We start from the raw sequence: 25,448 nt of genomic DNA on the forward strand, positions 1-25,448 counted from the left end.
TTTTTGAAAATATATTTAATACATTTTAGATGACGCATGGTTTTATCTAAACTCTTTTACATCATTTTACATGCAATCCGCGCGTTTCTGGCGTTGTCGGGTATTAATGCAAGTCATCAGAATGAGGGGCAGGCCATTATTAGATTAGATCGTCCTTGGCCAAGACAACATTCATCTCTCTCTGCTATGTCCCATCTCTTCCACTCTCTTCCAAAATCGTTCATAACTGACCACAAACTATGGAATCCGGTCTGGAGTGTGCCAACAGAATAATTATAGGTTTATAATTTCTAATTATAATTATTAGACTTATTAATACTACTTCAAAAGCTATTTTGAATGAGTATTTATGATGCACTGAATGACTCAAAAAAAAAAAGAGGGTCCAAGCCACTTTTTCCACCACTCGTTCCTACACAAAGCAGCAGGTGGCAGCCCTGTGCTGCGCACGTATATAACAACCAACCAATCAGAGCTCCTGTGGCTGTTTTTCTAATTTGTAGGTGGCACACTGCTTACACACAGAGAGAGCAAAGTGAAAACGGCAAATGTTAGTCAATGCAGTAATAGTTGGAGAAGTTATTAGGACGGAATATGATAAAGAGGAATTCTTAAATGGAAAAATAATAATAATCTAAATGTAATCATGATTCCAAAATGATTGTACAATTCTTATTTACAATCCATATTTTTTATTTACCAGTTACTTATTTAGCAACAGGCAGTGAACACTATTACTACATCTTAAAACTATAAGTGAGCGCTTTACTTTGCATTATAACAATATGCCAACAGTGCCTCATTATCCTTTCAAGTTGAAGCATGAAACAAAAACAAACATTTGAATAAATATTATAAAATATGGAAGCATATGCTCTTCAAAACAACCTTTTATTTCATCATAAAAGACAAAGAGACATACAAATGTTTACGAGTACAACATAACCTTTCTTATTTCAGCTGCAATCCACTCTCTTGGGATCGCTTGTTGCTTAGCGAATAGATAGTGAGGGCACCGGTCTTACACATCTAAATTGAATCTCTGTTGGCGACTTAAGACATAAATCCATTGTAAAAAGAGGGTATGTTCTGTAACATGAGACGAGACATCATTTTGTCAAATAAAAGGGTAAGAATCCAACGGTTTCTAATCCAGGTGTACACACACAATAGTAAAGTGCGAGATTTCTAATACTGCAAGGCACGAACTATCAATAACTGGATTGTCTTTTTGTTTCTAAAATAAAAAATGTTATGAACAACAGACATAGCAAATATTTTCATACAGTGACAACACAACAAGTAAAACCTTGTCTAAACCCTCAACAAATATCTGAAATATTTCCTTAACATGTGTTCTGTATTACACATACACAGTAAATTACAGCAAAAATATATACAATAAATTATATTACAATTAAATAGTTTGTGATTGTTACATTAAATTGTTAAACAAATATGAAACATAGGATCAAACATATTCCATAATAAATACGTGAAATCATTAATGTCATCAACTGAATTCTACAATTAAAAAGTATTCAACAATTATTTCTTGAACATGATTTAAAAAAAACATATTTTGGCTCAGCCTTTATTGCACACACTTCTTAAAATATTTTACTATTATGAAAGTTATGCTAAATGTGTAAAAGAAAAAAAGAATAAAATGCAAAACCAAATATTTGATACATGTTATAACCATGCAGTTTGTACTACTTTCTTTTTTAACATGGAAAATGAGAAAAGTAAAAGTGTTATATGGTATAACCTGTTTATCAAAGATTTCAATGCCCAGCAAAGATTGGGTTCAATAGATAATACAGGAGACAGTGGAGAAGGTGATGCTGGACTATGAATTTGGTTTTTTAAATCATCTATATTCAACATGTGCATTCTTATGTGGCAGACAGCTTGGTATCTCAATTGCGACACACTTAAACAAAATGCCTGCAACTGCACCTTAAGTCCTTTATAAAAAAAAAAGTACAACTGGTTAATTGACTTCACGGTCATACAAACCCAAAGTTTCACAGAATAAAAGAATACACTACGACTGTATACTTGAAACAATAAATAGAGGGTGTGCCTCTTTGCTGATGATCATAGTGTCCCCTCCATACATCTATATTGTGTTCACGGCATGTGGGAACTGGTTTCCTACCTTTGAGTTGAAAACATCCACTTCTTTCCGACTTGAAACTGAGAAACTGAGACTTTTCCTCTGGTTCGGACGTCTCTAACATGTTGTTTTGTGACGTCGTGTAGCCACAGAAACAACATGGCAGTATTCGGAGTAAATGAATCTTTAAATATTCTATCTGTGCAGGGCCAAACAAATGGCACTTTCTTTTCGCTGTCCATTTACTTCCACTTCACCATCTCAATCACTCTCAGGTGGGGAGTGGGACACTGAGCCGAAACAACAGTTCCCACGTGTCATGAACGCAGCACGATTCCCCTTTGACTGTTATATGATAGGGGGCAAACACTGAGACTGCTCTTGGCTATCTTTTCTCTCTGTGCCCATTTCCTCTTGAGTCTTGATGATAATGTGAACGGGCCTCTCTCCACCTCCTTCTTGCTGCTTGGCATCTGTGGACAGCTTCCCCTCATTCTCACACACCTCCTCCTCCGCTGAGGCCCCGATGGGCCGCAGACGCTCGGCAGTGGCCATCTTTGTTGCTGTTGCTGTGCCGTCTCTCTTCAGCTTGTCAGTAGCGCTGCTTTCGGTGCTGACCTTCTCCGCTGTGCCAAAAAAAAAAAGACATTAAATGTCAGCTCAAGGTGAATACAAAATAACTCTGTTGGTATGGCTGCTGCTATGGCAATTGCTAATAATTCCACCTGGACCGTTTTTTATGTATTATATTATGTAAGAGGTCTCTGCTCTATTTGAGCCGTTTGTTGTATCTATAATTGTTACTTTTACTTAAAATGTCCTGTAAATATGGGTACTATCCTAAGTATACAGTATGGATGATGAAATGGACTGTACTCTTACCAGGCTTGCTGGTCGAACTGTCTGACACCTTCTTCACTGTTGGCTTGGTTCTTGGCCGGACTTTGTTGAAATTTCCCTCCAGGATCCACTCGTGCTGTAGCCCCTCATCTGGAGTCATACGTTTGGTTGGGTCCCAACTGAAAACACACACAGAAAAAAAAACTGAAGTCTGCTTGTACAGACTGTTGTTTCATCTTATTTCCTGTTCTGGTTGACAGTCAAGCAGATGTTTAGAGTGAACATACGCGAGGCAGCGTTTGATGAAGTCTAAGAACAAAGCGTCATTCGTTTTCAACGCAGCTGACAGCTCCTTGGAGTTGGGTCTCCTCTTCTTCCCCTTGCTATTGGTGATGTTCCTGGGGTTTCCTTTAGAGTCTGCACACAATTATCAAATGATATAATCTCTGCACATTGTTCCTATAGCGTAGTCTCACGCCTTCTGCAAAGCACTGGCCTAGTTATTCATTTATCTTCTGATGACGTTTCGCGGTCTACATTGTTTGCTATAACGCACGAATGAGATATTACAAATATCGGTATCAATTCTCACCAAAGAACAGCCTCCTCCTCGCAGCTGACTGAACAAAATCATTTGGAGGCATCCCAAGAACCTGTAAGTCAAAATATCAGGACACCTTAACAAACTGACGCAACTCAACAACCATATTGGAAAATTCTTGTGCGTTTACATTTCTAAACAAACGTCTTTCCATGTCAGTACCTCCATTATGCAGGCTATCTGCTCCACTTCGCTCTCTCCTGGGAAGACAGGATAGCCTGTGTAGAGTTCAGCAAGGATGCAACCCAGACTCCACATGTCAATGGCCATGCTGTATGGGTGACCCAGGATGACCTCTGGGGAGCGGTAGAAGCGGCTCTGGATGTAGGTGTACACTAATGGAAAAGAAAGAAGAGACTGTGAGGGATGTAAGATAGACATTCTGTGGACCATTTCTTTGACTATCCCGGCATAGTTTTGTTACGTAATTCTCCCAGTTGAGTTTTGCGCTCTTACCTCTTTGTTGTTCATAACAGCTCGATCCAAAGTCAACCACCTTGATGTTCCCTGGCCCTCTCTGAGACAGAAGGATGTTCTCCTGTCGGAAAGTAGAAGCAAAAACCTTCAAACGAGTTGCTTTTATATAACGCAGCTGCAATATCATATTGTTCCACAAGATGGAGCAAAATCCACACTAACTGTTCTGGGGAATCAATTACCAACAGCAGTGCAATGATTCAGTGCAAAGGAGTGGTCCGCATCAAGTCTTGTTGACTATATTCTGTCTTATATTCTATACTTAAAAAAACAAAGGTTCAGGTGTTACAGAAACTATGAAGTCAGTACCGGTTTGAGGTCGCAGTGGATTATCTTTTCCCTGTGCAGCATCTGCAGGCACCTGAGAAGAGCGTGGGTGAACCGACGGATGAGAGCCAGACTGAAGCCCTGGAAGTTGTTTTTTTTGATGAGCTCGTACAAGTTCACTCTGATGGAAGAAACAACACGATGTCTCGTCAGTTCACGATGCTGTTAAAACCTAAAAACACTGATGGGATATATTTTCTTTACAATTATATCTATCTAAGTACTTTGTTCCTTACATGGCAGAGGGAGCTCAGTACGGATTCACTTATAAGAAGATGCACCGCAAGGAGAACTGTTACATGTTCCTTGATGGTGCTCTCATTCAGAGGGAGACAGAGACACAGCATGTGTCCACCTACTATTTCTTGCTACGTGTAATAAGCGTATACTTCTTTAGACTGTGTCACTTGAGCCTTCACACCATGAAGCAAGAAGAGGTAAGAGATAGGGCTCTAATCAAGGCCTTAACTAAAGGATTCGGTGACAGTAACGCAAGACAAGGTGGCGGTCCCAGTCGTCCTCTAAAGGTCACTCAGCCTGAGTGGTACACAGTACTATCTCCCTTCAAATAGAGATCAGTTGCGTCCCACGCTAAAACACAGATGGCTGAAGGTACACAGGTGATCACTTAACTCCTGATTGACTGTGGTCATGTAGTGTTAGAATTAATGAATACAGACAAGTGCCTTTGGTAAGACAGTACAGTGATCTAATGGTGCTGTTGTACCATCGATTAACAGTAATGTCCACATATTCTCCTGTGAAACTAACTTATGAACCTGCAGGCCTGCTTGCTTGCATGCAGAATACGTAGTAAGTAACTGAGCTAGGTGCAACACTTCGTCTGCAAACAGGTACCGAAGTCCACAGTCACCAGACGCGTACTAACCCGAGAAGCTCAAAGGAGATGCAGAGGTGATTTCGGAAGTAAAAGTACTCCTTCATGTGAATGACGTTGTGGAGGTTGTCTTTGTCTTTCCTTTTGATCACATCCAGGATCTTCAGCTCAACCAGAGCTTGGTGATGAAACCTACAGAAAAAAAGGGACAGAAGGTGTTAGGTAACTGGAATACAAAAATATTACCTGAGATTTCAACACCATTTTATTTCTGGATTTCCAGGTATTGCAGGGCCAGAATGAATTATGTATGTGTTTAAGCTCTGACTTGCCAAATAGTGATACATAGCAGCACTCTTTGGAAATGTTTGACTATATGAATATTTCTGCTGTTGATTATCTCTGAGAGGTTTGTCCCTGCACATCAATCCCTGGATATGTCTTTATCAACCATACACAATCCTCTCTCCATGGAAAGATAAGCAGAGTTCTCCTGAGGCAAAGCAGTTTGCACCATTTAGTTTTCTGCATTATTGAAGCGGCGGTAAGACCGATGACTCCTGCATCTAACCGACAGGACTCGCAGGTAAGACAACACCATGGGTTCCGACTTCCAGCATGCTAAATCAAGATCCCAACAATTTGACTCCTAAAATGTAAAGCGATCGCGGCAAAGGCATTTGGGGAAACCTCAAATCAGATACGGGCTATCAGATCTCAGATGAATGCCACATTGACTCTTTGATTGCGATTAAGAAGTTATTATACAGAGAATCTGTTTATGAAACAATCATTTTAAGATCTTTTCGAGGAAAGGAGTGTACTCGTACCTTTTCTTGTTGCGTATCATCTTAATGGCTACCAGTTCGTTGTTCTTGTGGTCCAGGCATTTCAGGACCTGCCCAAAGGAGCCTTTCCCAATCACTTCAAGCACTTCAAACCTGTATCCAATATGGTCATGCAGCACCTGAAAAAGCAAAAGGAAGAGCCCTGTGAAAATATCCATCACTTAAATATAATAACATGACTATACATGTTATTTACTCGATGACAACAGCGTTGATGGGCTGTACACCATGCGCCACTCACACTCATCTGCTGTGCGCTACAGTTTCAACTGTACTTTGCTGTAACTGTCAGTTCAAGCTTGCGACAGTGAGGTGAGCCTCAATAGAGTCTAAACAATGGTCAAGTCGCTCAGCCTCAAACAGCTGATTCATCACATATCGTTTAACAAGTAACTGCCTGTCAGTCGGCTAAATATATACAAGACAGTTCAGCCTGTTCTCACCGTGCTGGATGACCTCAGTTCAGTTCATTGTGTGCAGTATTAAACAATGACCGTCTGCAGCTGCTGGATTAAGGTCGTATGAAGGCGTCTGGCCATGTACAGTTCATCTTACGCAGGTTGAGGTTGTGCTTGAGTTTCAACACTTTGCTTGTAATTGTTTAACCACAGAACAATAACACAACATATGAATAAAAAAATGAAAAACAGACTTAATGTTTTGCGACAGACCAACCATCTTACCCTGACGTAGCTTCCATGCTCGTCATCATATCCACAGTTCTGCGGTGTGCCTTGGGAACCCTCGATCTTCTGAGAGCCCAGACCGAGGAACCATATCTCTGCGTAGTCCATGATTTCCTCCTGCTCAAACTCCGTCAGCCGGTCCTGGAAGTTCTTCAGTGCCTCTGCAACAGGAAGTAAGAGGAGGGTGAGATGAGTCACTATCATATTGATGACACCTCTGCCAAAAGAGGAGGATTGTGAACAATCGTCTTCAATGCTATTTTTACGGGATCAAAACTAAATGTTACAAGCCTGTCTTGGAACAACCCCGAAAGAATCAAAATGTGAGATAACGACTCTGTAATTCTCTTGTATTGTATTCTTATGCACGATGTCATACCTATGGGGGACATGGGTAACTTGTGTCCCTCATATTCCTTTTCTTTCTCCAGCTTGTTGCTGAAAATCTTGCTGTTGCGGGAGACGGACACTTTATCCATTGCTGCACCAATACGCATGCTGAATTGCTGGCTATGCTTCGGCCTCTCATCCTGTACGATAAACACACACAGAGACAGCAGAGACCCTTTGTAATTATGAGCAAATAATAGATAAAGTAACAACATTTCACAGTCCCTGCATCTATCGGGCTGTTTCTCAGCTTTGCGTTGTATAAGCTACTGGGAGAAATATTGATGCTGAATTTTTTGTTTCCATCCGAAACGTCACAATGCAAAACGAGTAGCTGCCACTGTAGGATATCACAGGCTGCTGGTGTATGAGGGCCTCACCGGGTGTGTCTGGTAGTTGTTTTGGCCCACTTTGTTGGCAATTTGGGGCAGGATGTTGTCCGACTGCTGGTGTTGGTTTTTGGCATTGCTGACCACCACCTGGACCACCGGTGGCTCAAGCTGAGGCAGGGTCCCTACACCAGGGCCAAACTTCTGTAAAACAAAAGGGATTGTTTAAATTTGACTGCCTTGAATCAAGAAATTAGAAACAATGAAGTTACATGAAAACACTTAACAGAGACACAAATAAAATAGGGTCAGAGGAAAAAAGATCTTTCTGTCACTCCGTCAACCTAAAATGTCAAGCAGTGTGACTAAAGACTAAAGAAAAAAGAGAATAATCAGGAAAATCAACAAAGAAAATGGCCAATTTCCACAGCAAGAAGGCTTTGAAGATCTTTTCCTGGAGGGAATAGCCCACTGTGTTTCAATGGAACAGAATAACAAATACTGAACAGCACATCTACGCACACCAAAGGCATGTAGAAAGAGTGGGTCAGCGAGAAGTCTGAATTAATTATTCTTTTTTCACTGTCGCTAAAAGCTTGTTACAGGCCCTTTCATTTTTTCAAGAGTATTTGTCTGTTTCTGGCTCCAGCTCATCAATTGTTGTTTGCGATCTACATCCTTTTCACATGCATTTCGTCTGCGGAGGCTCAGGTGACCAGGACCCCCGGCGAGCGGCGGCTGGAATTACTGATCGGGTTGAGAGTGAAATGGGGACAAAGCCTGTGAGGCTGGGCACTGACACAGTCTGTATGTAGTGGCTCTGTGGGGGAGGTGGACAGCAGCAACCTGCTTTTCACTGGCTGCCATGCTGCTTGCTCTGAGAGCATGATTACATGTGTCACAGCCTTGCAAGGTTCTGCCCTGGCAATGATGGGCAAAATTAGACCTCTGTCCTGTGCCAAGTTCTCTGGGGAAAAAGATATCCTATGGACGAGTATCTGTGTCAAGAAGGGCGTTATACAGTATATTGTAAGACATGTTTTCCCTTACGGAGCAGCAATCCCACTCAAATTTCAGGTGGAAAATTCAAAACAGAGCTTCCTCTACATCCTGCGTCCTTTCATGTAGCCTTCAGCAATGTACTGCATTAGCAACATAATAAATGATTTCATGTAATATTTATGAACAGCATTCCAGGGAAAAAGGCTTTCCCCATCCATACAGTAGATAGTTTGTACATCTTATGTGTTTGGGGCTGCTGCAGGATCTGCTAACTTGGTTATGACGCATAGAGATAGAGCTAAATATAGTTGCCAGCACCTGCCACAACAGGCAACGGAAGTAAACACAGTTAAGTGCCTGTACATAACCGGGGCCATGCTGCTTAAAGGAGCTGCACTTGAATCAATGGAAATCTGTGATGCGTTACATCACATAACCACATGTGCAGACCGACGTCTACAGCTGCATTTATGAGGAGTATGTCAACATAAAAGACCTGAGTTGTGACTATCACCATTCACAGGCTCTTCTTTTTCAATGAGCGGCTCGGTTAATGATCAAAACAACATAACAAGCATCTAAGAGGCAGATCCAAGCCTTTTATTTCTAATAGGAGAGAGCATTCTGGAGTAGCTCACTGCATGTGTATGAAAAGAAAATAAGAAGAAAAAGGGGAATACTATCTCTCAAGCAATGTTGATGAAATAATTCACGTAAAGTCTTCATGTAAGTAACACTAAACAGAAAAGATGCCCTTGTTGGTCCATGTTCTGGTTCAGCGCTCTGCTGCTACAGCGTCCTGCTGGGGGGGAAGCGCTGACCTGTGAGCAGGATCGGTTTGATCCAAGCCGGTTGCCTTCTGCTGGGAGTCTGTGAGGGTGAGGGAAGGCCTCCGGTCGTGACGTCTGTGGGAGGAATGAGAGCAATTCATTGAAAACCACATCAACTATATTTTTTCTTCTGCAATGATTTTCATACAGCACAATTAACAGCATCATCTCTGAAGTCAGATTTAGGATTTATTTTAAGCCAAGAGGCAACCTAAAGCAGTCGTGAATAACAATGAATACTAATAAGTCATTGCTTCTTGTGTTCATGCTGCCTGGATTCTCCAGTCTCCTCAGAAACACACAGCCTGTGGGCAGCACAGCGAGACGAGCAAAAATAATGTACGATCATCCTAAAATAGATTACTTCTGCAAAAACCCGGCAACCACGACCCTCTCGCTATCCAGTGTTCTCTGTATACCCGCAGGTGTGTGAACATGTGTGTGCATGTCCATGTGTCTGGCTGTGGGTGTACACGTGCCGCCAAGCCTGTGCACACTACAGATCCTCTTTCCTAAATGTGTTGAAAGGGAGCGATAAATAAAGTAATAACGCAACAGAGTTCTGGATATTCTAAAGCAGCATATGCATTTGGGATGAATCTCTCTGACACCAAGCCAGCTTGCGCGTGCCTTAATAATCAGTGAGCGTGCAGCTGCGTTGGGCGACACCATATGAAATAAAGCTTCGCCCCGTATGGGGATACGTGCTAAACTCACTCTGCCAGCCTGCATTCTGGGAGGGAGGGAGTGAGGGGGTGAGGGGGTGACCGGCTGGGTGTGGCGTGGTCCACAGGTGCTGGATAGGAAACGCCTTCCCAATCATAATCTTACACCAATTCAACTTTTTTTCATGTTGAATGACTTATTTCCAAGAAACTTATAAACAAGTCTCTGGCAAACACAGGATTTAAAGTGGGGCTGTTGTGTGATTCTTTGTGGGGAAACTCAGTTTTAGAGCTGTTGATTAAATCAACTAATCGATTAGTCGACATAATCGTTAAGTGTATGTCGACTAAGAATTTCTGTGGTCGAGAACGGCCCTAATATACACAAAGAAAGGTTTGATACAACAGTGTGGTCATGTTGCAGGAGCACAGTGAGTGACAGCATGTAGGTCACTGTGGCAGGTTGGCTTCTAAAACACCGCCTGTTAATGTCTGCTGTAAGCCTGGCTAATGAGCACTTAGCCAGCGCTTAGCCATTGCTCACCTCTGTCCTTAGAACCTGAAATAATGAGATTTTCTTCAGAGCCAGAGCAGCAATATATAGAAATATCTATCATTGTCGGTATCTGTGCCTAAAATTCATGTTCGCACAAGAAAGCGATTGGATTATATGATACAGTAAATCCATCTTTTCCTGAGCCATAAATACAGTCCATTTATAAATACAAATAAAGTTACATGAACAGATAGATGGAGGCGAAGACATGGAAACAGATGTCAGGAGCAATGCCGACTCTGCTCTGTGTGACTCGGGGGGTCTTAACTGGAGCTAAGATCATAGGGGTGTGAAGGCAGCTTTGGGTCCTCAAGGGTCAGCAAAGCAATACAACCAGGAGTAAGATCAACAAGCTGTGAAACTGTGCCCACTCACGCTATCAGCTGTCAGACAGCATGTATTTATTTCAATGTATATCACACTGCCCTGTTGTTTTTATTGCACACAACAGGCTGTTTCCTGTTGGCATCAAATGTGACCTCAAAATTAAGACTAGGCTTTAGGATGATTAGTTTATCAATGCAAAAATTCCATCAGATCTAACTTTTGTTACTAAAAACAATAAAAAAGCTGAAATTCCCAAAATGGCAAGGTTTAAATTTGCAACAGTTTCCATGTACGGTGTGTCAAATATACCAGAACGCATATAGAATTCAGTCAGCTCCACAAACACTGAAATAAGTAGGCTGAACAAAGACTGAAATAGAAATGGATCAGATTTTTCATCACAACTTGGCATGTGGTCTGGAGAACGGGGGCGGAATACAGCAGAAGTCATCAAGTGGGATATTTTAGGAGAATTGCAAATAATTCCAAATTGAGAATCACTTCACATTCTTGGAATGTATCGATAAAGGTATTTAGAGACTGTACAGTGAATGGTTGACTTTTATTTTAGTTGATCATTGTAAAAGGATACCTGCGGAGGGTTTATCCCAAAATGGAATTAGCCTGGAACGAAGCCCTGTATCTGGGCAAAATAAATTCTTATTCCATGGTAATTTGCTGCTGATAATTTGGACACTCTGAATGGCCATACATTGCTTTCAAATCTACCACAATATGAACCAGAGTACCACAGTCACGCTACAACAAAAACACAGGAAACTACTATTTAGCAGCCATCCAAGTCGCTTACAAAAAAAAAGCCTCACCTTGTTATTTATTTCTGGCAACATGCTGTGTGTTATCGGTGTCAGTCTTTACAGCGGCTTGACAATCCAAACACGGAAGAGAGTTTATAAAATCCAACAAAGAGTCATCGCATCCACCTCTGTCAGTCCAGCCTCGAAACCAAGACGCACTTCACAACTTCGTGAGGAGGACTGAATGAACACTGACGAGCACAATCCTGGTGACTGATCGTGATCCACCGACCCAAACCTGCCGTACTCCTGGTTTTACGCGCACGGGGCAAATGCGCTGTCGTCAGAGAGGCGATTAACGAGCGAGACAAACTGTCGAGGGTCTCTGCGTCTTGGCGCGTTTTAAGACACCGAGAGAGCCACCTGTTCAGGTTTCCGCCGCTGATAGCTGGTGATCTCTTGATATAGATGTGTTTTTCCCCCCGTGTTCGCTCTCTTCCACCTACACCATGCGGTGTGACTGATGCGCCGTCCGACACCGACGCAGCGAGGGTTCACACCGACGCACACACACGTCGTGGCCGCACTTATTATACAGTAACTGTGATGTAGTTCTGCTCGCTGTCTCGAAGCTGACTGTCAAAATCGTGCCGTGCAGTCTCACTGTCATTCTGGAAATCTAATATGTCTTCCATCAAGTGACAAGAACGGAACTCGTTTCCAAAAAACAAATAACATCATATCACGGGATCATTTTTATTAGTTGTATAAAGGCTTTTGAATAACAGGCTCCCTGTCTCTTAGCTCCATCAGATATGTTTAGTCAACTGTCGCGGTGGACAATAATGATGAAATTGAATTCCTAATTGTAATATTAAATGCAAAAACAGAGATGGACGCGTCCCGTGTCAAATTCCAGGTCCGGGGCCCTCCGGGGCCCTGCAAATCAATTATCAACCTGCAGGAAGCTTGTATTTCAGGATGGTCTCCTGAGATCGAAATCTGTTTTCATAATTGGTACAGGAGCTAACACATAAACATGCACCAAAAGAAGAGTGGTGAAAAAAGGGCATTGGACGTCTCTGCCAAGACATCTCCGAAATGTTAAATTGTCAGAAACAAAAATAGAAACCCGTCTTCTTCTTATTTGAAACGGACCACTATATTTTCTCGAGTCATTCAACAGAGTTGATGGACTATCAAGAGATTCTGAATTTTTCTTCGAGCTCAAACTTGTAACAAGAGAACAGACACTACGGTTTTGTTTTGCTGTCATGATGCACAGAAGATAATTGTTTATGTTTTCTCATGACGAATCCCCACTGGAAGGAACAAGTCAATTGCTCCGACAAGGAGCCCAGAACAAGTAAGCTACAGGAGATAAATATGATTAGATGGCAGCTGTTCAACAGCAGTGGCCACTTCATTAATCAGCCTCAGCACAGGATGAGCAGCCATCGAGGAAGCTGCCCTCCTTATTCAACTATCCTAATCAATTCCAATATTCCTGAATGTTCTGTTGCGTTTAATAAGTTTATATCTACAACAAAACACAAGTTAAATCACTGGAGCTCAGACGTATGTAAGGTGCTGCTAACAAGCATGCAACAACTGGCACACGTTTTCAGGACTGCTGTGATCGGCCCCTGCTGGTGGAGTGGCCCTTGAGGAGAGGAGGGATGACAAGAGGGGGCCGGGGGCCACTCCCAGAGGTTGAAGGCTCCTTTAAATCTGGCCTGATTAATAATGATAAGGGCTGCAGCAGGAGGCCTTCATCTTATACAACCTACAACCACAACGGAACAGACTGGAGGCTGTGTGTGCTGTTGCAGTACAATTTGAGACAGAATCACACATTACTTTGCATCTAATTTTATCTCCACACTGCAGCATGATGGGACAAATGTGAATCACAAGCATTATAGTGAATATGATGTATTAGAAAAAGAAATATTTCGTTTAATGTAAAGATTTTCAGTTTAATAAATGAATGGCCCACTTCTGAAAGCCCTTGTATTATTAACTGGGGTGACATTCCCCAACGGTGTTTGGGTCTCTGGGAAGGGAGATCCAAAAACACATCTGCAATTGCCGCTTATTGCCATGGCTGCCGTCGAAAAGAGTCAAACGGAGATCCTCGAGATTTAACTATAAGGAATAGTTTGACATTTGACATTGAAGCCGGAGAAAACACGGGGAAACTCCAGACAGAAGGGCCTGCCAGCAGGTGCGAACCGTGAGGCGACATATCTAACCACACCCCTGTGCCACCCATATGACATACACAACAGTTTGAAAAAATACATTTATTGACATGCAAATTAATCGTGTACCATTCAACGACATCTGATAATCAGCAAACTCTACCATCTTCACGCAACACTCTCCTCATCCGTTAGATACCCAAGTGACAGGCCGTCATGTGGGCACCACTATGTCCCCCATCTTCACCGTCAATACTGGAACCCCCCACGGCTGTGTTCTGAGTCACTTTCTATACAAACTCTACATCAGTGACTTTCTCAGCCCCTCCCACATCACAACATACTTTAAATATTCTGCTGACACAGCCACACTCGCCCTTGTGTTGATGTTCTTGCTGGTTTAAACCCTGTTTCTGAGTGTTTGATTGTGTACAGAATGTGAGAGAAAGGATCCTCTATTGAGGACAATAAAGAATGAATCTGAAGTCGTGCTCTGGCTTTGCGCTGTTGTACAGTATCTTCAGTATGTAGCAGAGATCAAATAGCACATCAGCAAACTGCTGGCAAGTCAACCACTGTAGACCTTGCTGCAGTTCACCTGGGAGATTCACATGCCAACGCATTGGTGAGCAAAAACAATGCAGCTACGGTATATCTCACCATGGCAACCAAAAATAGACGAAACATGAAGAAGGAGGACTGTGATACCAAGTGAGCAATTCTGAAAATAGAGACTGAATAGGAAATAAAAAACAAAGGAGTGAGAAAGAACGAGTGTGAGCGTGGGCATTTAGATACGATTTGGGTGGATGGAAAACATCGAAACAAATCGGTGTCTTGCCTCTGTTGCCTCCAAACATACCTCAGGTTGGACCCTTCTATTCCTGCTCCAGCAGCAGCCCTGGAAGCGGCTAAAACCACAGCAAGCAGGCGAGGTCCCGTCTTCCCACATAGCACATCTCCCCATGCTGCCACAAACACACCACGAAGACCACCTCAGCCTCTAGACACCATTTCCATCTAGAAGGGGGAGATTCACTCCGCAGGTCAGAGATCAGATAGACGCACTCAGAAGCAAAATGAAGGATGGTGATGATGATGCCAGGCCTGCATTTCCTCCTGCTTGTAGTCTAGAAACTGTAAGTTGTGGTGTTGCTCCTCGTCTCTATTTGACAAAATCAAGAACAGAGCTTTGACGATGCTCAGTCCAGTTCCGATGAGTTTCCATTGGCGGCTTTAGTTGTGGATCCTGAAAATATGACTAAAGTCTAAACGCAACACTCCGGACTCTGCATCATATATTCAAATAAGATTTCATTCTGGTTGTTTAAGACCTCGGTGCCCTTTCGTTTTCTTCGTCGTCAGGTTCATCCAAACTATATTTCTTTGTTCCGGGATACAGACAGACAGTGAGAGGAGGCTGTTGCTTTGTGCTGTTGCTATAGTCGGTGAGGGAGTGCTCGCTGTCTTTGCCGCTGCCAGTGACGTATATGGATGGGACTCAACAAGGGACCCATCCTGAGCCGGAGACGCAGCAGCAGGGTCCTGGCACTTAGCTTCCTGTAAAGGAGGCCTGTGGGAGTGCAGGTCCAGAGAGAGAGGGGGTTACGGTAGATACAGAAACCCATCAGCCTCCCCGATGGCCCTCTTCATGGGGCTGGGGAAGTCAGACAGGGAGGATGTGCAGCTCTAATGGGCCTCCCATGTGACGTCCACAACTTTCCTCTGCCTTCTCGCTTGCCACTGTATCTTGGAGACAACGGCAGAGGGGCTGTCAACGCCCTACCGTTCTCCACCGGCTTTGCTGCTACCACAGATCCCTGAGGGATGCCACATTCTGGCTGACAACTAGTGCGTATGTGAAAGCTTATCTCACCACACTGCATGGCTGCCTCTGGCCTCCTGCCTGCTGCACACAGTGGCAGGGAACTGCACAGTCCACAGCAGGACAGGACACAGTGGCTGAGTATGAGCTTTATTCTGCAGGTAGACATGGGGGAACATGTTGTAATTGCCTCCCTGTATCTTTTTATTCATTTTTGATGATCAATAAATGATTTACTGGACGAGACTACAATGTGAGTAAGTGCCAGCTCTCTACCTCAAGTGCAGCATTTCATTTTTAAGTGTTAGCATGCCAAAGGACGTGTCCTTTTAGTGACCAGACGTATGTTACATAAATTCTGCCCATCCAACAAAAACAAAATCTATTAATCACCTTTTTTTGGTGACAGGAAAAATGCTGCTATTTCTGGAGCATGACTCAGCAGATTACTGTATTTTATTACTGCCCTGTCAGCTATTCTTGAAGCTTATATGGCACTGAGTCGTAGCTGGCTGCCTTATCTCTTTTCTTTCTACAGATCTTTTGGTTTTAGTTTTTAATCAAATTTTTATTTGCTCGAATCCCAGTGATAACAGTCATTTGACCGGCTGCTGGCCGTCAAGGGACACACCTTTCCCATGTGTTTGAACATTCAGGCCAGATCTGGATAGAGTGAACAGCAGATGGTTGGACAAGCTACACCAGGCCGGATGAGACTCAGTCTGAAGCAGGGCCAAATGACCTTAGAGGACCATAACCCGGTGCCTTGCATGCTTGACAGTAACAGTCTCCTTCCATTTGGCACAGAAGAGTGTGGGTAGCTTGACCTGGCTGGCAGGTGGACATCTGCAGTTTCGGAACGGGGAGCAGGCTTCTCAGCAACATATGAGTTCCCAGATAGACACGAGTGCATAGACTTGGGGTACTTCTCAAGTCTCTTAATTGCATCCCCGTTTCCCTCACTTGGGTCCTTTCCTTGCATCTTAGTCCCTCCCAGGGATGCATGGAGGAAACCATGCGAGGAAATGACAATTAAGAGACTTGAGAAGTACCCATAGACACACTCACAGACATACGGACAACATTTTCAAGGGGTCCCTTGACCTGTCAGCTGAAGATATCTGAATGAAAATGGGGATCTATGCTACCCACAAATGTACCCCTTTACAGGCACGCCAACTTTATGGTAAGCCCATGCAGTTTTGGGCAAAAACAACAAAAAACAACAACAATAATTTGCCTTTTCTAAAAATGGTGTATTGGACTTTGTCTGCTTGCTGAGTTTCCTAAAGAGCCTTGGAATTCCATAAATTATGTATGACTGGAAACCTGCAACTCTTGCGGAACCAATGAGCCAAATTCTGTTCATGTGTGACGATGTTATCCCCCATATTAGTCATTTCATTGTAGTGAAACCATTTTTTTGAAACTTGACGTCACTATATACAATGACCTGTTGTTATCTCTGGGATAATCACAGCTTGATGGAACTTTACAACCACACACTACAGACCTAGGGCATTCAGAGTGTGTATGACTTATTGAAAATGAAGGGGTTTCTGAGCAGTTTCCAGAAAAGAAGTGCTCGCCATCCAATCAACAACAAATGCAATTCTTGCAGTTTCAATACTTCTTCTATGTTGCATACACTGTTGACCTGCTATCTCCCCCAACAAATCCCCTGTGCCCCACCTAAAAAACAAAAAAAATCACATGACAGGCATGAGGAAATTTCAATCCCATATCACACAAGGGTGACTGACTTCACTGCAACTACTGTAACAATGGTATCTGATGAACAACCAGCACCAGCAGTCAGTGTTTTAAAAGAACATCCAATAAGCTTGTTAGTAAAGTAATTACAATAAAGTCCTGAATCTCTTGCCTGATTATCCTCATGCTCTATCAAAAGGAATCAGCAATGAGTGATTTTGTGTGTGTTTCTTTGTTCAAGTATAAATCTATGCATGTGTGTGTGCGTTTGTGTGGTTGTAGTGGACACAGCTAAAACAATTAAGCGGGGCTCAGACCAAGCGAAATCCCATTAGCCATGTGAAGAGGCTCACTTCACGTTGGTGAAGAGGGTGAGACAAAAAAACAAACTCCTTAATGCACCTTGGGTCCAGCAACAGTAACAATCAGCAAGGATTTGATGGTAGCAAAGCTCCGTCAAAGTCTAAATGGGCTACTGCAGCAGTCACATTATACGTTTGCTGCGTAGCTTCAGTCAGGAACATTCTGCACTGTTGTAACATGGATATATATAGATGTACATAATGGCTCTCAAGTGTTACGTACATGCAGTTACTCTGCTTTTTAGCAGAGGGCGACGGCAAGTTGTGTTTTGATGTTATATGCTGTGACTTCATGGTAAAAAATGGTGGCTCACTACGCCCCTTGATGAATAACTGTGACAAAAAAACAGAAGAAATCATTGAAAATGGAGATTGAAATGCCGTCATGAAATCATATAATTACCACCTTCATAGTCATTTTGAGCCATTGCTACTCGCACCCAAGTAGTGCTGGACTACATAGGATGATATGCAGTATGAATGAAATGAATAACTTGGACAACAGCAATTTGCAGATCAATAACATTATTATTCATTATCACAGTATAATTCTCGAGAACCGTGTGTTGCTGGGGACCCAAGGGAGCGCAGTCTGGAATTTGGACACGCAACACATTCAATATTATTAACTTTGAATAAAAAAGCAAATGCCTCTTTTTTTTCAGCTGGCTGCTGGATATACTTACGTTAAAACCGCACTCTTCTTCACTTCCCTGGACTCAACGAGCGATAAGCGGTTCTCTGCAAGCAGCGATACCCGGGATCAAGAAATCGGCCCGCTCCGAACAGGCACTGCACTAGTTTCATTGAGATATTTTTTGTTTGTTTGTTCTTCTTATTGAGATCCTTTGCCTGTAATGACATTGTTTCTGTCACATACACTGTCATAGCCAACGTTCCCCATAATGTATAACCACTTTTGTGTATTTGCAGGTGCGATTGTGTGGGGTGGTTGATGAAGGTGGAGGATGACCTACTACTTCATATGTGTGTCAACTTTGCCAGCTTGTCGAGTCCACAAACCCATTTCTCGAATGTGAGTCTGAAAAATGAATCCCTCACTTTTGAGGCCAATCTAAAATACAGACAAACCTAATCCAGTGCTCCAACTTGATAGAATCCTCCTAAAACCACCCAATGACTGAGGACCACATCTTCTTGTTATCTAGTGCGGCATCACCACAGCCATATTGTATTTATCGTTCCATCCTCAAATTAGTCAGAACAAAAACTATATTCCTATGTTTGCCATCTCATCATCTCCCTTTAATGTTAAATAAATCAATACTCACACAGATTAACAGGCAGAACGCTTCTTCAACTGCTCCGAATACAACCTCTGCTTAAAACACCATCATCGATACTTTTCAGGTCAACATAATCAGACTTTCTCTCCAAAGTGCTCAGTTATGGACGCCTAACCTCATTAATCACTCTGTCATCTAAGATCAGCTGCTTTCCATCCTTGGAAGGAGACCCGACCCAGGGCCCCATGTCTGGCTCTGCTCGTGCCTCAGAACCTGACTGTTATTTCAATAAGGCCAATCAGATGATGAGTGATGATGGCCTGGCATCTATTGGCATCTCACCTCGTCCTCAAATGGCTCTGATGTTGCCCGCCTCCAGGCGACACAAGTCACCCTATCTAATTTTTCCTTTTTTAACTTTCCAAGAGTTTTCCCCTCGTCTTTTTTACTTTCTTCAAATCTTCTTGCAATTGCTAAAACCGGTCAAGAAACGCAGAGTCACTGCCTGTATCCCACCACTCTGCCCTCTGAAACCGTTTGCATGTCTCCTTGCTCTGGGTGATGGGCAAAGGTGAGCTTTATCACCCAGGTAAGACGAGCGTTGTCCGCTCTTCTTTTGACCCCATAAGCACCGACTCTCCTGTCACCTTCAACAACAACCTCGCAAGGCGATCCGCTTTTGTCGGACACCTGGATACAAAAGACCCAGTGTCCGAGCTAGACTGACACAGACAATACACTGCCTTCAAACTGGAACAATTAGTGCAAATTGCAGGGATTATTCCGACGACATGTTTGGCCGATGTGGACAATGAGGACTTCAAACGCTTGTTGTCTCTGGGTGCCAAATACAAGAGGCTATACCGTGCCACACAGTGTCATCAAAACACCAGGGAGGGACAGCGTTTGAAAAGGAGATTCCGTCTTAGACTCTAACGGGTTTATTATCCGGTTTTATTAACTGCAGTATATTTAATCATTGTTTAATTCACTTCATTATTAAATATTAAATATAAAATATTGTTATATTATTTTCATGTATGATGGAGTCACCAATCGTGTGATACAACAATACTTTAGATAAGACCTCACACGTTATTACACAACAATGCTCCTGAGCCGAAGCAGATGGAAGGAGGGATTGCGACGGGGGAGGACGTTGGCATACCCTGTTCAGCTGCTCTGCATTGCATGACTCACCGTTAAAGGAAAACAGACGCTTCGTGCAACCAAGCCAGGCACTCATTAACAAAACTCCCAGGGTGGCTGTTTACCCAGCATTCTTTTAAAAATCCAATTAATGTTTATCAGACTTGGGGAGTGTCTCAGTCCAGTTGTCCTCTCTGGAGCACCTCCTCAACATGGAAGCCTGCAGCTGTGACACAGCAGCGCAAACACGAGGCTCAGCCTTGGGCAGTATGCGGCCAAACGCAGCCCAGGCTTCCACAGTCCTGTGTGTGCACCACCAGTGGGAGGGATAACAGTCATCCACAGCAGAGAGGATGCTGCCAACTATTACGGGGCATTCACATGTTGAGAAGCATTGGCCATGTGACGGCCCTGACCACAACCCAGAGAAAGTTTCACACGCAGAAAGATGAACTCGACTTAAATTACGCACATGCACACACATGCGGAAGTAGAAGTAAGCAGAGAGGCTATTAGAAAGGATAGCATTATATCAGCTATAATAATGTGCTTGGTGACACTGATATCTGCAGAGGTGAGCTCTCTCTCTTAATGGCCACTTTTATTTCAGGTGTCCGGTGTCAACAACAAAGCTGTAATGAGAAACCCAATCAGGGGCGGGGTTCATCAGAATAATGGGGAGGCACACTCGCTATTCCTCAGTCAGTGTGGGTGGAGGCTGGGCCAGGTGCACGGGTCTGCTCCAATACTCTGAAGCAGGTCATGAAGAGCACAACAAATGATCCAGTGTGGTGACATTGTTTTTATATAGATTAGTCGATCGACATAGAGTTAATCTGTAACTATTTTGGTTATCAATTCATTTTTATGTCATTTTTTTAAAAGCAAAAAGCAACCGTTCTCTGTCTCCAGCTTCACCATAGAGACGATTACCTGTTTCTCCTCTGTTTTTAAATCATTGCAAACTGATATATCTTCAGAGTTTTGGACTATTGTGGACATCACCATGGTTTCTGGAAAAATGTGACATACATTTTCCACTTTTTGCGAACATTTTACAGACCAAAACTATGAATATATTCATTGAGAAATTGATGATCATCAGATTAAAAAAGGTTCAGAGACTCTGAAGTTAGCATATACAAAAATCCCTGGACAGAATGTTAAATCTGGCATAAGTGAGGGGAAGTACATCCAAAAATAAGTCATGTGACGACCACTTTATTGGAAGGATCTGAAAGCGCTTTATTATATAAACAGAGGGCTAAAATGCTGAAGGTGGACTTCAGTGCTGAGTCATATCATGTCAAAGCTACAAACACGCTTGCCTGCAGTCTCGGGGTATTTCACATCTTGAAGGGGCACAGTGCATCTGCTGCTTTTATTTGTAATGACGCAAATGCTCTCTATTGATAGCCTAACTTTGAAAAAGAGAGAATCTTTTGAACTGACACACTGTGCGTGGAATCCACTCACAGTGTGAAACCCAAACAGCTTGAAACGAGGCCTCTGACGCAGCTTAGATTTTCAGCGTTCTTATCTTGAGAATATCTACATGAGGGGCCTTAAAGTGCTGAGAGCAAAGCAAATAAAAGGACCATGATGGGATTCAGCATTAAAGAGTTTGGCCAACCCACCCTGCAGTATGGCTGAGCATAGTAGCATCGCAAGTGTCTTTTCCCAGTTTTAAAGGCTGCATTACGGCAAAGTAATGTCATTTTCTAAATTGACCTGACTATTCTAGCTCTATAATTTCACTCCCCGCAAGAAGGAAGGGGGTGAATCGGTCCAATGCAGCGTGAACATGTCGTATTTATCGTGGAACTTTCCATGAAGAGGAGCAGTCCTGGCGTCAGCACCTCTGATAGGCCTACAGCATGTGGCCTTATATTGGCTCAGGGTTGGGTAGTTTTTCTCTCCAAACATTTGCAATAAGTAACAGCTGGGCACCTCTCTCAGATGGTTTGGTGTCGCAGGCCAAGAACATCACAAGGCAGGGTATGTTCCCTAATAAATCACTTCTACTGAGTTCACACAATTACCTAAATAACATTTATTTAATAGCCTGCACGGGGTGTAAGGTTACTTGGAGGCACTCAAAAACATGGCCACCGCTATAAATGATGGTAATATATACTGAAGCGGTCAGGCTGACAAGAAGAATAAAACACATACAAGCCTATCAAAGACTTAGTATTCACATGAATAACAAGCTATCCTCTTACCTTGATCAGAAGTGGAAAGGTGCCTTTTCTTTCCTTTAATAGCTTTTCCAGCTTATTTTTCGAGCCAATTCTGTCCAAATGAAAAACGTTTACGCATGGAAACTAATATTCAGTGATGCCAATACGTATTGGTCCATGGTTCAACAACAATATATCGACCCACATATTAAAAATGCATGCATTTATGAGTTTTCGCTTATTGACAGTCACAGCTGTAAAAATAAAGAGCCTTTTCCATTGCTGCAGCCTGTTGCACTACACTGACACCCTCTGGGCACATACTATTTGGTTTGTCTTCGATTCAGCACATCCAGCTCTGCCTGTTTTATGGAGGTGGCAAGTCAGTCAGTCAGACAGTTTCTGGTGCGAAACTACCAGAATAGTTTCTAAACAAGTAGCCTAAGCTCATTTATTATTGAACCCGAAGATAGATCACTTTTGTGAATTGTAGGCCCAATATTACCTGACAAAATACACGATACACGAGTTTGGCTCACCCTTTAAATCTATAGCCTGGCCTCTAGGCGAACACGATAAAGAATGCAAAGATATTATGCGAAACATGAATAAACAAACAACAAAACAGTAACTTATTGACCAAAAACACGCACTAACCTTTTCTCTGATGATTTGTTCGGCGCGCTCATGGTGAAATAAATCAACAAGGTGGCGGTGATGCGCGACATGCCCAACAGTCTCCGAGCCTGTGTGCCGCGGAGCGTTACCTCCACCGGCTTATCCGCAGCACAATGGCTGTTATACTCGGCACACGAAGCACCCACCAACAGTTTGATTCTGTCCTTTTTTAACTCTGACGCAGCTTTTTAGACAGGCGCTCGCGTGTATAGGTGAGAGGAGCGGGAGAGCGCGCGAGACAAAGAGAGGGACTATACGTTTTCCTCATAGGTGTAGCATTGCATTAAATGCACAAAGATCAATTTGACATCAGGAATGCAAACTTCCAGATGCTTAAAAATATTATGATAAGATGAATAAAAAGAAGTTCACTTAAAAAGTTAAAGTATGTGAAAAAAAAGAAGTGAATGCAGATGTTACATGTTGTAAGCTCCTGTAGGCTATGACAACCCAGTTTGGACCCCTGAAGCGATAACCAACCTGCACTCATATGATACAGTTAAATATATAAAAATCCCATAGAAAAGGAAAAGCTGCAATTCTCCAGAATCAACTGTAACAACATAGTTAAAATCTATCATGATGATAAACTTTTATAAGCTCGACAAATCTCATCCCAATGAGTGGAGACAAACACCTGTTCCTATCATTGATTGGCTGATTAGCAGCAGGTGTGGAGTGCCACTTAATTCTGACCCTATTGTGAACCATCTGTCTCCCATTGTCTTCTACTCCCTGTAAATTATTTATTTGTTTGTGCAAAACGTGCCTGTCTGATATGCCCAATGCTGGGATGCTGCATTTATGATTATGTACACATAATTGTATCCATTCTCTTAACTAACCATTTATAACCCTTTATTTTCATTTATACTGTAGAGCACCATTCAAGTCACCAAAAGACACTTTACACAACAGATAATAAATACGAATGGACCCATATGAAATACAATTTATAGATAACAAGCTAAGGAAAAAATGATTAAAGAGTCATTTTTCCTTTGTGCTCATTTCTAGGCAGTTAAATGAAACATTTTATAATTTTACTGATGATAGCCTGAAACTGTCACAACTCCATTAAACACAATATCGATATGATCGGAGAGAACAGTCTGTGGTGTAGCCATTGCCGTGGCATTGTGATCTTTACCTGTCAATGCTTCTTCATCATAATGTCTAACTTTGTCCTGAGATTTAAGATCACTTGCCGAAAACAGAAAAAAACAGCACAGAACTCAGATTTATTTCAACAATGTGGTTTATATAGAATTAACAAGGCAACATTGTAGCACCAGTCAGATAGCGACGTTCACGTTAGCTCTGCACATAGAGAATGGTTGCAGCCTTTCAGCGTATCATGTGACCAGCTTATTCTCCTGTTATTATAGGCAGCAATGAAACTGAGCACCATTTGAATTGACAACAGAGACAACCTAAGTTTGACTAAAGCAAGCTACGTTTGACACAGAAGACCTTTTGACCAGTTTAATATCCGCTCTGTGCCGAAGCCCTTTTTTTATTATCAGGTCTGCACTGCAACAGGGAACGTGATAAGCCCAATAGAGAGACCATTATTTTGAAATTAGGCAGTATGATTCTTGAAAATTATGAATTGTTTGAACAATCACAATGCACTGGTAGATAATTGACTTGTTTCATTACATTTATTTCAGGAAATTAATTACGGATATAATATGTACAGAGTTTTATGGATATATATATTTTTTATTTTGAAAGGATAATCCATTTTTTACAGTGTCAAATTTTCTATCTTACCACAGGTGGAGTATCTTTTTAAATCTTCATCTCTCTCAAATAAACCTCATTTTAATTTGCGTTTGCTTTTTACAGGGAGGAAATCACAGCCAGCATCTGTTGGCTAGAACTAATCTACAGCTGTTCCAAATCACAATCCACACACTCATATGGCATTCATTCTTTTAGTTAGAGTTATAAGTTTGAACATTAAACCACATTTGGATCTGATTCAAAAGATGAGAACCACTGCAGCTGGAATTTTTCCTGTTTGTCTGTAATACTTTCCAGATTTCAGATCAGGAAATTTAAGCACCGTCCTTCTGAGAACAAGAGAGAGAGAATGAGTGTCATGGCCACATGGTCTCGATTTTCTCTGCTGACCAGCCTTAAGGTTAGAGAGTGTGTTTGTGAGAATAACAATGAGCAGCAGGGAAGGAGAGGTTTTTAAAGAAATGAAAAAAAATAGCCTTGGTTCCTTATTTCCTTTTAAGACATTTGATAAACAGCTTTGGTGCACGCCTGTGCTTCACCATTTAACACTCTCTGCCTCATCTGCTCACGGACCACAGACAGAGAGACAAAGACACTTTGTGACTACGGGGCTTCGCAGGAGGAGGTAGCAGCTGGAAGTCTGGCAAAAAGGTCAGATCAGATCCCGGTTCAGTTGCGATGAGAGCGGATCGAACAGGACCGGGCTGACGTTCTGAGGTTGTGTTATGGTCTTAGGTGAGGC

The 25,448-nt window shown here is 42.4% G+C and overlaps 2 protein-coding genes across 5 annotated transcripts in view; both read right to left on the bottom strand.

Moving 5' to 3' along the window:
- Positions 1–793: 793 nt before the first annotated feature.
- dyrk4 (dual-specificity tyrosine-(Y)-phosphorylation regulated kinase 4) lies at positions 794–23,042 on the bottom strand. 3 transcript variants are annotated; one of them, XM_079266223.1, is made up of 15 exons: positions 22,937–23,042; positions 22,322–22,391; positions 9,282–9,365; positions 7,510–7,662; positions 7,119–7,269; positions 6,737–6,900; positions 6,036–6,172; positions 5,257–5,397; positions 4,350–4,488; positions 4,020–4,101; positions 3,726–3,898; positions 3,555–3,615; positions 3,250–3,379; positions 3,005–3,141; positions 794–2,748 (listed from the first exon to the last, which is right to left on the bottom strand). In XM_079266223.1, exons 1-15 carry the CDS (start codon positions 23,005–23,007, stop codon positions 2,471–2,473), a joined length of 1,971 nt encoding a protein of 656 aa, XP_079122349.1. In that variant the 5' UTR covers positions 23,008–23,042; the 3' UTR covers positions 794–2,470. The 3 variants fall into 3 exon arrangements, with proteins under 3 accessions (XP_079122349.1, XP_079122350.1, XP_079122351.1); XM_079266224.1 differs by lacking the exons at positions 22,322–22,391; positions 22,937–23,042 and adding an exon at positions 14,663–14,777; XM_079266225.1 differs by lacking the exons at positions 22,322–22,391; positions 22,937–23,042 and adding an exon at positions 11,666–12,029.
- A 756-nt stretch (positions 23,043–23,798) lies between these two features.
- wfdc1 (WAP four-disulfide core domain 1) overlaps positions 23,799–25,448 on the bottom strand; it is an 11,885-nt gene continuing 10,235 nt past the window's right edge. For both annotated transcript variants that reach the window (XR_013772398.1, XM_079279577.1), the window contains exon 7: positions 23,799–25,448. This exon is cut by the window's right edge and continues 15 nt beyond it. The gene's annotated coding sequence lies outside the window, so the exon portion shown is untranslated.

This window comes from Melanostigma gelatinosum (assembly GCF_949748355.1).
Source record: "Melanostigma gelatinosum genome assembly, chromosome: 1".
NCBI classification, from domain to species: Eukaryota; Metazoa; Chordata; class Actinopteri; order Perciformes; family Zoarcidae; genus Melanostigma; species Melanostigma gelatinosum.

Excerpts from the sequence above, each read along its gene's own strand:
- dyrk4 (XM_079266223.1), bottom strand. The coding sequence starts at position 23,007 with ATGTCGCGCATCACCGCCACCTTGTTGATTTATTTCACCATGAGCGCG. Across the intron at positions 9,366-22,321 it reads CCTTTCCACTTCTGATCAAG|ACGTCACGACCGGAGGCCTT; the intron begins GTAAGAGGATAG and ends TTCCTCCCACAG. Across the intron at positions 6,901-7,118 it reads GTTACCCATGTCCCCCATAG|AGGCACTGAAGAACTTCCAG; the intron begins GTATGACATCGT and ends TTCCTGTTGCAG.